Genomic DNA, 16,011 nt, shown 5'->3' on the forward strand with positions numbered 1-16,011 from the left:
CACCACCGAAACCTGGCACGTCCTTAAATGACCATAGCTGTTAATATGACGTTAACCACAAACAAACCAAATCTTAACTGCGAAAAAATGTAGACTAGCGAATTTCTTGACTACAGGAAGCCTAGCTAGATACTGTAAATAAACTGGAATCTAGAGTTAGCTGCTCCATCTTTTGTATTCATTTTGTTTACCTTCTTTGATGGAGTGCTATAGTGAATACTGTTAGTATCATTTGTAGATTTCTACTGCAATCCACTTACGAACCATGACAACCTTGAGGACGTTGGTTCTCTTTCGCTCGGTTTCGAGACCCTATTTTCACATATTTCATGTATTTCGTGATGAGTGTTGTGTTGATTGCAATATTTCAAGTATCATGTTAAAAAACCATTAATATACAACATAAGGCATCCACTTACTGTACAATGAAATGTTGAATTGTTGTTCTTCACAAACGTAAGATTATGAAATTTAGTTTGCGGCATAATAAAGTAATTTACATTACAGAAAGTATGTCACATTTATTTAGATACGTGACAGTTTTGATGGATTGAAATACATTTTTGTTTCTAATATTTAATTTATTGATGACACATGACTGCGATGGATTTTGTATTGACCGTAAATAAATATATTTTGAAAGTTTATGATAACAGTTTGTGTTTTTTAATTATAAGTTCATTTATAAGATATTGACACCAGTTGTTGTAATAACTGACCATAAAAGGACTTATTTGGAGTGAATCCAACTTTACTTGTTTTTTGTTTTTGATATTGCAAACAAAATAATCAACATTTAATCTTATTTTATTACACTTTTAAAATCCTCTTTCAGAATGCAAATAGAATGAAAATTCCTTCTGAAAAAGTCTTGTATCTACGACCAATTAGGTACACACCCTCAGATATAATACATGTACAGACCAAACCGTATGAAGAGGCCATCAAGGGAGGTCTTGGCCACTCATATGGTCTCTTAACAGAGGATTTATATAGTAAACAGCTTTGAAGGCTTTTAAAAAGCTTGTTTATTTAAAAAGGATAGTTTAGTAAAGTTGGTTTCTCAAGCAGATTTAACTATAAGGGAAATAGTTGTTTGGACAAGTTACAGATTATCAATTTTCATCTGAAATGACTTGTATTTGTGAGCTGTAAGGATTGTGAAAATAGGTGGGATATTTCACTTGCATTCTCAAAACTAATTACCAAGTATTAAGTTGAATAATCAGTAGAAGGCTGCAATGAATTTCTACAAATGTTAGTTAACCCTTTCACCACTGTAGACCATAATGGACCCCTCCATATCAATGCATGGCAGAGTCTACTAAAGTTACATAGGGGTGAAAGGGTTAATCAGATATCCTGGATTCACCAAATGCTCTGCTGTTCCATTTTGTAAAAGATTTTTTGGCTCAATTACCTAAAATAAAAATTTGTAGATTCATTTCATAATTGCATATTCAATGATTTTTAAAGTTCAGTGAACGAATTCATTGATAAGTATGTAACAGACAACAAAACAAGGCAATTGATATTATATTTTTTGTTTTATTTTTCTTCTTTACATTTTAAATAGAAAATTTATGGTGTTTAAAGATAGTTTTTGATAAGTTTACTAGTACGAGATGAATGACATATTAACACAGGACAGCTAACTCTCAGTCACACCATACACACGGGGACACGCGTCCCCACCTCCAAAACACAGTTGCATATATATAATATATATATAGATAACCTAACATGCAGCCAATATGGTAGCCAGTACAAACACAAAAATCCTGCTACAATTCTCACGGCAACTGCTGCCACAATCGTCATGGCAGCAGCCAGTATGTAAATATAGAACGGCAGCCACAATTCTTACGCAGCAGCCACTACGACTACTGCCACAATTTTCAAATCTGGACGATGACTGCAGCCACAATTGTCACGGCAGCAGCCACTACATACATGATGACTGCAGCCACAATTGTTATGGCAGCAGCCACTACAGACAGGATGATTGCAGCCACAATTCTCACAGCGGCATATACACTAAGGTATATCTAAAAAAAAAAATTGCAATCACTTAAAAAAATATGGAAAAAAACCCACCTAAATATTTTGATATTCCTCATTTAATTGCATTATTTTTGAATTTTATATAATTTTCATTCAATTTTACTTATATTCAGTTTGATACTATAAACATTGGTATTGAAAATTGTAACGATTAATATGAACTTGCTCCGATATATATATCAGAGTATTTCTATATCAGTTGCACAGCATTCGACTTATCATTTGTGAAATAATAAACACAACAGAAATAATCCTCAAAAAGAAAAGATATCTCAACACTGTTCTTAAAATAACGCAAAAAAACATTCAAAGAAGAATAGCCCTAAATTATTGTCGGATTTAATGATCGATTTCTTCTGTCAGTTCACCGATTAAGATCCAATAATTTATTAGGAACACTATACCCAATGTATCCAGTCCGTAGTATATTATGGCACCATTTATAAATAGAAACTCAACTGACTACCTCTGATAAAATTAAGGAAGAAATAACATCCTAAACTGAAACTGTTAACGTACGAATTAAAAATATCCATCTACTTTCACACCTCATAGGGGGTTCACCATTCTCTGAGAGTTATCTCCCTTCTTGAAAATCAAAATCTCCCTTTACCCCCCATTTAAAAAAAAATCAAATAAAAATATAGCCTTTAATTGCCATTCACAACATATATAGAGGTATAATACGTTTTCTTTACCCTTCCGTTATCAGCTTTGTTGCTAGGAGACAATATATGTATACTACTGTTACGATGGGGATATCTTGTGTGTTACTTGGTTGCAGGTGCTCCGTTATACAACATGTAGGTATGAATACTGCTACAATTACCAACTGGCTACCCCTTGCTCCCAAGATGAAATGACTGCACCTGAATTTTCCAATGTTGATTACTTAAAAACAATATTTTACTTCTCCAAATGATCATTAATAAATTTTCATTTTTTTTTTCATTTTTTTTTTCAATTTTGCTGATAGTCTGTGGGAAACTATCTGTAAATATTAAAGGAATTCAGAAACATGTTCATTGGTCAGTTATTTCTGCAACAGTTTCAAAATAAATATTTTATAAGTTATTTGTTTATTTTTAATATGTCCTAACTAGTGTTTGCTTGATAGCCAAAATCATTTTCCAGAATCCACTTATTCATGAGCATTTTTTGTAAGCGCTTTAACTAAAAATGTAAAATGGCCTAGTCCATTAATTATTGGGAACAGGGGTAGCAGGAAGTACAACCATTGATGAAAACATGCATATCTATAAATATCATTTGTCTTTAAATTCACATTCTAATGAGCTGCGTATGAAACTAAAACTTATTGCATACTAGAAACACTTCCCACAACAGTTAAAGATGGCTATCAATGAACACATTTCACCTGTACCCCGCCCCCCACAACACCAGAGAGAGTGATGGTACTATTATATAGTACTATAGTCTCTCAACTTTGATTTCAAAGTAGTATCATAGATCTGAATAAAAATTAAATAAAAAACTAAAATAACTTTGTAAAACATAATAACAGCACTACATTATGATAATTGTTACTATTGATACGCATCAGTGACTCTACTGATACGCTTGGCTGATTCTGCTGATACGCTTCTTTGATTCTACAGATTTGCTTCAGTGATTCCACTGATTCGCTTCAGTAATTCCACTGATACGCTTCTGTGATTCTGCTGTTTCTCTTCAGGGATTTTACATGACATACTTATCATGATTATTTTCTTCATAGTTACTGCAGAATCCAAAGTCACCAGAACATAAACTGTAAATAAACACTTTTAAGTTGATAAATAAATGATTTAGAACTGTCACAATTGATTGTTATATAACCAAAATCATTAGTCTTTGCAAAAATAACCAAAAACACAAATTGTTTGACCCGCAAACTGACTAAGATTTTGTTCAACTCGTTCACCCCTGAAATTTCATAATGAACTATACCAACCTTTGAATTGGAGGAGTTCAAATGTGTCTTCAGGGGTGAATGAGTTAATTAAAACAAATCTGGTGTTTTTCCTGGCGCCTTACGAATCAACCATTTTCATGGGTAATATGGGTCCTGATTTCTCTCCATTCAGAAGGAAACAAGTTAAATGGTACAATGATGGTATATATGATGTGTTTTAGGAAAAATATCTTGTAAAAAAAAAGATGTTTGACTTTTCATGTCGAATATCATAAAAAAGTGTCATTTCCAAGACCATAATTATAACATAGAAATATACACAATACTGTATTAATTATATTTATTGTACATTTCTTGTATTTTTGAGGACGAAGACAAATAATTATATTCGAGGCTATGAACAGTGACACATTTTGCTATTTTTTATACCGTAATACTTGGTAATTTTCCAAATTTGTTCTTGCATCACAAAATGGTAAAGCACAAATCAGAAAGTCTAGCACACGGACAAAAAAACGGAAGATTTACAATCTGACATACATACTGTCCAAAGATACGATACATGCATACATGTTATACGTAAGAGTCGTACATGTAAACAACCACCACAGCACAATATTGCTATGGAAACAGATTTGTCATCTATTTACACAATTTCCATGACATCATTTGGGACTAGTTTCATGTTCAGCAAAACACTATAAAGAAAAAGGCTGGTGAATTCAGCCGACAAATGAACACCTACAATGTATATAGTACCGAACTAAAAACTTATAACGAACTCTCACTGCCGCGCAGTTGCTCTTTTTCGTGGGTAATAAAATGCGCAAATTTTGATACATTTTTTCATGAAGACTGAGAAATCTCAGTCTATTGAAAATGTACACACTTTTTTGGGATTTTGCAAGTAAATCCACAAAACTTGCGAAATTAAACCGGTCGCGAAACAGGGCAACTAGACGGTATGTTGTTTGGCACAATGAAAATGAGATATTTATAATAATGCAGATTGACTTGCGAGCGAATAGTTATACGAGTGATATGTCACAGATTACATTTATAGATCAATGAAGGTGTCATGGACGATAACAGTACATATTGCAGAACAGCGTCGCTTACACCTTGGTATAATATATCATAGTGTCGCCTAATAATTTACTTTATTTCATTTATTTTATTTCGAAGACTGCAGATTGAGAATGAAATGCATGTTATGGATGAAAAATTCATAATTTAAATAACATTGCAAATTATGACATAATATATAACATATTGATTGTTGAGAATCAAAGTCTACATTTCAGACAGACAACAAATCCAGTACATTTGTTGAACAGAAATTGTGTAACTATTTTCCTGTATGGAATCGAATCTGCCTGTAAATAGACTGTTAATAAATGACAGTTGTGCTTTAAAAATACTCCTTAATGTTTTAAGGTCATTTTCTGCCTTAAATTCAAATCATAATGAAGTATTAATAATTTAAGAAAAAATGATTAAAATATTTCAAATTTTTAATGAAATATTAAATAGATAAATAATGCTGTTTTATGAAATGAAAAAAAGTAATAACATTGACTAAACTAGTATTACCAAGATATTGCAATATTTTCAATTAGCAAATTTGGCATGCCACTCTGCTATCACGAGACATATGCAGCACACATTTCAAGTTCTCATAATACAGATGATGAAGATAAAATAGTTTGTTTGAGATTTTAAATAAAAACATCACAATGGGGTAAAATATTGGCGCTGACACAAAAGTAGTCGCAATGTATGATCAATAATGTTAGAAGGTCAAAACAAAAACGGCTGACTACATTGGAATGGCGTTGTCACAGAACCACTAGAAGTATCCTACCTCGTCTATCATATATCTTGTTTGACCAATATTTGAGTTTAGTATGATACAATATATACATTACACATTTACAAGGGGTGTCCCTGTTCTACAGGGGTCCCCCATCACAGGGCAGTAGCAAGTTAACTTGGTCTACATTTTGGTTAAACATAAAACAAATTTTGATTCTCGTATGACTAGTGTGGCAACTTGTTGCCATGACATCAGTTGGCCTTGACCTCCGTGATGTCTGCACCACGCGACATCTACTTGTTTGTAATCACACTTCAAGCTAGGCCAAATTTCAGCAGTAATTATCAGGTTTATCTCCAACAGGTTCAAGCCTTCTATTGACCGTGTTATCTGTCAATAATATTCTAGGTACCTGCATCTCTTGAATGGCATGTGATATACCATACGGCAACAATCACCAGGTTCACTTTTTAGCACGGCCAATTTACATTGTCTGAAGCCTTCTGCTAATCGTGTCTGCACTTATAGTTGAATGTAACTCTTAAAAATTTACTGGTATTTTTTTGCTTTGTCACAAGGATTGTCGACAAGTTTCAAACTTCACACAGACTGTATAGTTCAGTTAAAATAAGAATTCTTGAATCACAAATCACAATCGTCATTTTCCTCGGTCATATATTACAACACTGAGCAACATAACACTATTCCAGCGCTAGCACATCACCACGGTTCGTGCAGCACAGGTAAGCACCAAACTAAACACGATTCCGGGGATCCTCACGTGTTGTGCATGAACACATCATATACAGGTAACATTTGATTTTCTTCCTCGAAAAAAAAAAATGAAACGAAAAAACAAAACCAAGTAAAAGAATCTCGTTCAATGAAGTAAGTACTATTAGCATTGAGGGATGGGCCATTGTAAGATGGTATGATGGTCTACGTGTGCTACCTACTGCTTTTCGTAAATCTGATATTATTGCAATCGTCTGAGAGTTCGGGGAAATATTCTGGACTACGTATGTAATGCCCCTCATATCCATCGGCATAGCCGCTGGTCAGAATTTGTTGTCTCTCCATGTCTGACCACCGATACTGTGTGGTCAGTCCATTTTGCAACACCCACTTCTCCCTCTCCCACGCGTGTAACACGGCACGCTCTTTGGCATGGCCCAGAATCCTCTGGCGCTCCCTCTCAAATGTCGTCCCATACCGAATATTTATCACAGAGTCCACCCCGTGGATACGAATGTCTACCTCGGCGTGTGGACTAAGTCTAAACCGTTCACTGTGCTGTATCCTGTTCACGGTGATGTTCATGGAATTTTCATACTGCACGAACGTGCTGTGTATGTCTAGAGCTCGTAAGTCCTCCTCGGCTTTGGAGGCGTCTGTCTTTATAAAGTAGTGGATGTCTTTGCCGTGGATACTGTATCTAAGGTCTATGACCTCTGACCCATTTACCAAAACCTCGGCCAATTGTTTGGCCCATTTCGGCGTATTTGCGGCCATATGAATCACAGCTTTGCCCTTCACAAATGACAAGGTCACCTTTGGCCCAAGCATGAAGGGTCTAGGAGTTGGCTGAAGGTCAAAGTGACCAAGCAAAGGTGAAACTTTTGATTTCGGAACGGTTGTCATGGTGAGTAGACTCTCCATGTCACGAAGGAATGTACACTCGAAGGCTGACGACATGGGCAGCAGACGACGACTAACGTCATGTGCTTTTGGACGAATTTCTCCAGTGTAAGATATATCAGGTGCCAGACTCCGCAAATCGAATCCCAGCATCAGAAGCCAGTCGGTGATCGCTACAAAAGGAAGAGATGAATTAGTGATATACTTGGGGTAGGTGGTACATTAAGAAATAGTGTATTTACATTTCATGTGTTGTTTACACATTCACCCCTCAAAATTCATAATGAACTCTTCCAACCGTTGAACTGGAAGAGTTCAAATGTGTCTTCAGGGGTGAATGAGTTAATTTATAGTTTCCACACGATTTCACATCATCACGGAGGTAAAATTCTGTAAGTTGTCATAGTACAAGTGAAATCATATCTCATCTAATTAACATTCGATATGCGCTGAGATAAATACAGTGGGGAGGGACCTAGATGAAAGTTTGGTTAACACAGGAATGAATGCTTTAACTCATTCACCCCTGAAGACACATTTCAACTCTTCCAATTCAAAGGTTGGAATAGTTCATTATGAAATTTCAGGGGTGAATGAGTTAATACTACTCCAGCAATTATGAATTCATCTTAGGGAAACACCTATACCACAGAACAACATACTTTGAAAATTGAGAATTGTGATTGAAATATATTGTGTCATGTGTAAATGTTCTGTTAAAAAACAATTTACATTTTTTTTTTTTTTTTAAACCACCCAATTTGTTATGCAGCATATTGTGAATTGTAACTGGGAAGATTGTGAGATCATAGAACGCTCTCATGAACTTGCACAAGAGTTTTAATTTTGTTAAGATCACTGATTTCAAGACTGAATTATAAATATATGTACATCCTGCCTGTCATAGAGTATGTGACAAGGCTTAAGTTCACAAATAGGCAGTTTTTATAAAATACCTCATTCAAGTTTCACAAATATTTTTGTTACTAATAATTTGTCTATTTCTTACAAATGTAGGTATACAAAATTTCTATGGTCTAAATTTTTATGAAATATGAATATTGTAATATAACCAATTGCCACAATATTGACTTTGACTGAGCGAGGCCTTACCAAGCATGGGGAACTTTTTGTGACGGGTGTGGGTGTTGATTGGGTAGTGGTACTGGTAGTTGTTAGTGATCATCGGTGAGGAGGGAATCTTGTTGAGGTCTCGCAGCAGACTCGAATAATCCGGAGAAATCCAGTGTCCGTTTTCGGTATCGTAAACTCTCTTTCCGAACAGGATAAGCTGTGTCATAGGATTGTACAAACCACCTTGGAATCCGAAACAGACGTCAAAGTTGGGATTTGTGTCGGTCTCTAGTTGTCCCAGGGGGTCGTATCTACGTTGCTTGACAATGTGGCCGTTAGCGTTGAGAACAGCCAGGGGGGTTCCCATTGGATCTGTTGCGATATAGTACAGGGAGTTTTGACGCTCCAGGGCCAATAACTGCCCTTTCGAGTCATATAGATACTGCGTAAGGTCACCAGAACTTTGGTTGAAGGTGTGTGTGATCCGTTGAGGTTGCGTGACATCGCCGTAATAAAATTGATTCACATTGCCGCTCCCATCTTCCTCGATGACCAATCTACCCTGAGCATCATAGAAATAAAAGTACCGGTATTCTCCCGTTTTGAACACGGATCGCAACTGACCGTTTGAATTAAATCCGACGTGCTGGTCATGCCGTTGGACCATGAAGCCATCCTTATCGAATCGGAACCGTTTAGAGCCAGACTTTGAGATTCGGTCACCGATGTCGTACTCTAGATTTCTGGTTAGGCTATACTCCGTGATCTTGTTAATGTTTCCGTTGTTGTCGTAACCATACCGCCATGTTGGCTGGCCGTTCAGGAGCACGTCGATCACATTGCCGTTAATATCATACACGTACTGCATATTCCTGGTGGTGGCGGGCCCGATCTGGCAATTCCAGTGGTGTATGCGGTTCTCCAAGTCGTAGCCAATCTGTAGGGAGAAGCGCTCTTGTTCCCCGAACCTGTATATGACACTAGAAAGTCGTCCGTAGCTGTCGTACTCCCGGTTAAATGTCATGTTGTTTCCCGTTATCTTTTCAATGTCAAACAGAGGCCAGTTCATTGACAGAGACTTCAGAGTTCGGAGTTTACCCGTTTCCTCATCGTATGACATGTCAGAATTACTCGTCATATTTTCACGGAAGTATCCATTGATGGATTTTAGTCGGAAATTCTTGTCGTAGGTGTATGAAAATTTCACACCAAGCAGGCGTCGATCCCTAGCGAATTCTACAGTATAGTCTTTGACCAGGGAAGCTGTGTAAGTGTAGCTTTCACGACAGTCATATGGCCCGCTGAGAACCTCGGACGCCGACACCTTGGAGACTTGTGGATCGTACTCCATGTTGATTTCCGTCTCGTCGAACATGATTTTACTTAGCTGGGCAAATTTGTTGTACCGGTAGATAATTCGTCGTCTCTCACTCGGGTAGATAATTTGAAGTAGCTTTCCATTTCCATCGTATTCTTCTGTGTAGGGGAACGTTAGTTCTGGGACTCGATATAGAAATCGCTGAATCCCTGCTGACATGACTCGGGTAAAGAAATGCTCCCCGAGCCCTGGAGTTCGGACTCTTACCAAATATCCCTGAGAGTCGTACTGCATCATGTATTGTAGACCATTAGGTAAGATAATGTCTGTCGGCTGGAAACGGAAACAACAATTTATTAAAATCTTACTACACATAATGTATAAAAGGTCATTAGTCGAATCACTAGCAGGATATGTGAAGACACAGGAGGAAAAAAAATAGAATATTTCCGATGTCATGAATGGTACATGTAGAAAGATTTGATATGGCCCGATGGGTTTAAATTGTTGGTGGCCAGCTTAAAAATTAATGTATTTTTTTTTTATATTTTTTGAAATTCTTGCTCATTTTAATTTAACATTCAAGACAAAGTTTAAAACTTTCTATGGATTTTGAAGGATATTTAATTCAGCCAGCTATATTACAGTTTGTAATTTTAAGATTTTCTATGACTAGACTATGACTTGTTGATCAGGCCTTACAATAGGTATCATACTTTTTTGATTTAGTGTCCTTGGGGATTATAAATCCAATTTATGTCCAAGCAATTGGCCCAAAGCACCTCTTCCAGGAAAAACCTAACTGGCCCAATAACAAATATTCTAGCTATTACTAACTAGCTCCAGATGCTATATTGATCCCCAGAGTTGAAATTCATAACTTTACAAAACAGTGGTGCACATCTACGTGCCCAGAACTGTAAACTATAAATTTATTGGTAAGTGGTTTGAATCTTGGTAGTTGAGAAATACCTCATCTGATATTAGCAAAATTTAAGACAGAATGTTCAAAGAAAGAATTTGCGCTATCTCCCTCTTGCATAATTAAAGTTTGGTAAAGATGTGATTGGTGAAATTGTTAGTGACTTTGCCATATGTGTTGTACCAAAGAGGATGTTTAGAAAAACAAAAAAGCATTTGAAACAAATGTTTTATTCCTTTTTTTTTAAATCCATACCTTCTGGAACAAAATCAAGACTAAATGAAATTTTAGTTTCACCACTATGTTACAGATCACAACTTTTACATTATAAAATTGGGACTTGATACATATTTTTTAATATCAATATTCTTCCTTTTTTCTTTCCATTCAATTCAATTGCATTGGATTGCTTTTATTCTGATAGTTAACAAGCTGAGCCACACTTTCCGGATAATAACTTCCTTAAGTTTCTTGTTTGAAAAAAAAAAAAAATCATCTTCATTGGTTTCAAACCCGAGGTTTTATTGGAGAACCTACCACTTTTCCGACTCGGTAACTAAATCTGTACTGAGCGCCCCCACTGGATGAAGACTTCTCTCGCAGCAGACCTTCGTCGTCGTATATCAGATCTTCACGTATCTCTCCGTACTGCCAGTGGGTTATCCGCCCTTCTTTGCTGTACGTAATATTCATGCCGTGATGGCGATTGTTTGGGCGTATATGGGTCGGCTGTCCAGATCCATCGTACAAAATGGACATAATTTTCAGGAGATTTTTTCCCATGATGTTTTCCGTGTGGGTTTCCCGATCGTACTCGACAGTCAGCAGGTTTTCACCATTGATCTATAATTAGATTGAATTCACAAAAACATGCAAAACGATTATTTACAAATTCATTACATCTGAAATTCAAGAAGGAAAGCAACGAAATAGCATGTCATTCTGTTAATAGCACAATCTTCCCATACTGAATCTTATAGCAACATTGCCCGATGAATTACAGCAGAATAATGTAAACATTTATAGTTACAATTCAATGAACCACGAATGTATTAAACTTTAAACTTATCATAATTTCATTTTCATACTCTTACTTCTTCAACTGTTAATTGTCGTCTTCAAAATTGACATGTAAGTAATGAAGAAGAAAAAAGAAAAAAAGTTAAAAGATTAATGTCCAGAAGTCAAAACGTAGCATGCATTTTTGACCGACAAGCAGGATTTTATTTGCCACTGATGTCGTACAAGGCAAAGGGGAGATAACTGGCTCTACATATTGAAGCGTATATATCGATGGGAAGAAAAGCGCTACATACTCCTATCATGCTAGTAGTAATGTAATAAATGCATCGATTATCGAGACAAAAGGAACAAAGGCATTTATTAATCATATTTTTCTGGTTAAATCAAATCATTATGAGTATGATATGTGTAACATTAATCATAAAAAAAGTTTTAAGAAAAATTAATCATGCGATCGTATAAAAATATACTCTACAAAATAATTATAATAAACTTCAATAAAAACTTTTAAATCCTACTCAAAATCGAACTAACAATTAAAGTAAATGAAGATTATTAAGATAAAAAGAAAGAAAACGTTTCCATGCCAACTGTCAGTTCACATCACTCCAACGTTGTCAAAGGAACATTATTTTAGTATAGCCCTGCTGCAGTGCGAAATTCAGGGACCAAGACTCGGTTCTAATAAAAAAAACTTTGCATCGTATATATAACTATTTTCTTTTTGATTATTTCAAATCTACCTACATTAATAATTATGCAAGTTTAAATTTGTAATAAACCTTTGTATTTTTTTTATTTTGTGTATGTTTTTTGATGAAGTATAATTAAATTTTCAGTCAAAAAAATTCCTAAGACTTCGAATCTGTAGAGAAAATCTTCTGGACTGATTTGGTCATCAATGTTTTGTACAGACGACTCAACAGAGATAAAATTAAATCTACAATAACATAAATGATGTTTGTCTTTGATATCATGATGTATGAAGGATTCCTTCCAAATGAGTTTTCACGCCAAAAAAAGTAAAATTACAAAATGGTTGATGAATACATTCACGACACTGTAGCGTGCTACTCTTACCATAGCTTCTAGCGCTACTTGATAAACACGTGAAACTGCAGCGCCAAACACAGTTACATATACTACGTATATATAGTCGTGGGTATATGTATACATGTATCTAGTATATATATATATATATATATATATGGGGGGCGGGGCTTAGCGGGCAGCCATGGATGATTGACAGGCACTGCAGGCTTTGGGGGGGCGGAGACATGTAGTGTAATTATTAAGGGCACAATGGACATACCAGAAGGGCTTTTCCTTTGTATGATCCTTCATCTTCATCATGCGAGTCATGCATTCTGGCATGCCTTGAGGAGAAAGGAGCTCCTACCCTCATACGGTGCCCGATCCTCTCGACCACCTTACTTTGCCGCGTGCGACCTTTACGCCGCAGATAGTAACGCCATTCAAGCTTATGTACAAGTTTATTAGGCGCAATGACTTTGCGCTTGAAATGCATCCGGTACTCGTTGGCGAGAATCGGATGCCCGCCAGACTCTATGGAGATGGACAGGTTGCTAGGGAACACAACGACCACAGCGCCATCTGGTAGATATGTAACCTTGGTTTCGGCATTCCCTGTAGAATCAAATCAAAAAAGTTATTAATTTCAAAAACATGCTGGACACATACATGAATACAAATCACCTGTCGCTATGTTTGTGAAGACCCTACTCAGTATGGCTACTCAGGCAAGTCATGAACTCAAACGGGATATTGAAAATAAAACAAACAAAAAGGGGTAAAAAAACCCGAAGCTTTAAGAAGCAACTTTGTGTACTAAGCTTTATGAAGACAGAGGAAGAACGAGTTAAGGATGGAGTGGCGGTAACAAAACTTAAGCAGAGAAACAAAGCATCAAACTCAAGGTCATACATATTAAACATATTACAATGTCATACAAAAAAAAAATCAAGGTACAACAATCGAACCCATCATTAAAGAAGCAGGTTAGCTTGCAATTATTATATTGACTCTGAATATTTATAATTACAAAAACTGAAATTCTTCGGTGTAAGAAATAGAACTAATCGCAAATAATAATAATAATAATAATAATAAAATGCAAATAAATTGTCAAGCACAATATTGAACTATTGAATGTGAGAAGCTATATCGGAGTGACATTCAGTGTCAAAATCACTTGTTACATTGTTATCTCAAATCTTTAACATGCCAAATTCCCACTCTCCAAACACAGCAATACATTATAACACAGCCCCATTCCAAAGCGGTAACACTTATTTGTCAGTATATGGTTAAAATCGGTTCCTTCTGTAGCATTGTTTGTGCGTTAAAACCTGCATCATCAGTGAGTTTAAACATCTAGGCATTCAACATAGTACCAATAAATAATTATCTTCATCAAAAGAATACATGAAAAAAATAATAGATATATATAGAATATAGCTCGGCCCGCAGCCTCGATATAGAAATGTGAGTTGTGTAAAAAGCTGTGTGTGTAGAAATATACGTTTTTTATCAAAGAAAAAAAATTAACATCAGCCAAAATACAATAATACTAGATCTGACAAGATCTTTTTAAATACAAAGAGATATAGAATAAGCTTCTTTTCTTTATGACCGTCGAAAAGGGATTACAACTTTTCAGTAATTAAACTAAATATTGAATACATTGTCACCTAAATATTGTCACTTAACCCTTTCACCCCTATGTAATTTTAGTAGACTCTACCATGCATTGATCTGGATGAGTCCATTAAGGTCTACAGTGGTGAAATGGTTAATCTTTTGAGATTAGACCAATTGGCGCGAATATTAATTGCTATTCGTGGAGCAAAGCTTAGCTTAAAGTGAACATTCCAATTAAAGGAAGCTTAATTACAGTATGTATTGTGATAAAATTTTGTCTTGATTATTGTAAAACGGCTGATTGAAGCTTAATTAAAAAATTAAAGATATATAGTGAAATGCTACAGTAAGCCAAGCAAAGGCACTTAGTACTAAAAAGTACAGGTTAAATCAGATCAGTAAGTCCTACACCAGGTGAAAAATGAGACGAAATGGATGATTCTATCGAAATTTGTTCGTATTCTAATTTTTCAGTAGAACTTTTTCTTTTAAATTTTTATTCAAAACCAAAAAATCTGTATTGCCAATGTATCACTATGATAATTATTCTGATTGGTCAATGCAGCACTAAATCAATGAATCTGATTGGTCAATGCAGCACTAAAACAATGAATCTGATTGGTCAATGCATCACTAGAACAAAGAATCTGATTGGTCAATGCATCGCTAGGCAACCACATTCAACAATCATAAACACTGCAAATTATATAAAAGAGCAATGATAATCTTAATCGCTAAAATGCAAAACTGTTTTCTTATTTATTTCAATATTGTCAGAGTATAGCATGGAAAGTTATAATCAGGAATCAACATTCTTAATTGATGAGTATATATAAACTGTCCTGTTCCAGCCTAGAAAGTGCATAAAACTTATCAATTCATATCATCCTATAGTCTACTCTATTCAAGGTTTTATAAAAACAAAAAGTAATTTGCCCACTAGATTTTCACTTGTGGTTGACAGCTAAAGTCGTCACAATTCCAGCAGAATGAGATTTAGAAGCGCTGAATTTATGAAGTTCAAAGAGAAAAGACGTCTACAAGTCCCTAGCATATCTACGCATCTAAGTATAGAGCGAGGAATCTACGTCAAATAAACTGATTACCAGATTCGGTCATTACTGAAAAAGGTAAACATGAAAAAGTAATCCTCCACACATCAAATGGAAATTAGTTTCAGCACAAATCCGTTACACTGTTTCGTACTGTTGGTGTGAAATAACTACAAACAATAAAATCAATAAGAGGCTGACACATGTACAATTCCTTCTGTGTGGTTTTGACAATGTTACCGTATTTGACAAAGTAAATCTGTGAGGAAAATTACCGTATTTTCCCTGTGATTTAGTCCAGGGGGCTTATTTCTAAGAAAAGGAGTCAAACCATGCAGACTGCATGGGCTTATTTCTGACTCTATAACAAACTCCTATACACCTTACAGAAATATTGGTTAAGCTCTTGAAACGATTGAATAAATTCAGCATTTTGCTGATAACTCGGAGCATATTTCACAAGGTAGTATCTCTTCTTATGGGTGGGGGTAAAGTTTGAACATAGGATCATCATAGTTTGAATATTGA

At 35.6% G+C, this 16,011-nt stretch overlaps 1 protein-coding gene across 12 annotated transcripts in view; it reads right to left on the reverse strand.

Moving 5' to 3' along the window:
• Positions 1 to 1,528: 1,528 nt before the first annotated feature.
• LOC110452441 (teneurin-m-like) overlaps positions 1,529 to 16,011 on the reverse strand; it is a 202,283-nt gene continuing 187,800 nt past the window's right edge. For 9 of the 12 annotated variants that reach the window (XM_021500988.1, XM_021500987.1, XM_021500984.1 and 6 more), the window contains 5 exons: positions 15,538 to 15,552; positions 13,083 to 13,417; positions 11,285 to 11,590; positions 8,547 to 10,158; positions 1,529 to 7,606 (listed from right to left, as the gene is read on the reverse strand). In XM_021500988.1, coding sequence (XP_021356663.1) covers positions 6,744 to 7,606; positions 8,547 to 10,158; positions 11,285 to 11,590; positions 13,083 to 13,417; positions 15,538 to 15,552 — 3,131 coding nt within the window. In that variant the 3' untranslated portion in view covers positions 1,529 to 6,743. The remainder of the gene's footprint in view (positions 7,607 to 8,546; positions 10,159 to 11,284; positions 11,591 to 13,082; positions 13,418 to 15,537; positions 15,553 to 16,011) is intronic. The other 3 variants (XM_021500983.1, XM_021500981.1, XM_021500982.1) reach the window with 2 other exon arrangements.

Source organism: Mizuhopecten yessoensis, unplaced genomic scaffold (genome assembly GCF_002113885.1).
Source record: "Mizuhopecten yessoensis strain PY_sf001 unplaced genomic scaffold, ASM211388v2 scaffold6683, whole genome shotgun sequence".
Classification (NCBI taxonomy): Eukaryota; Metazoa; Mollusca; class Bivalvia; order Pectinida; family Pectinidae; genus Mizuhopecten; species Mizuhopecten yessoensis.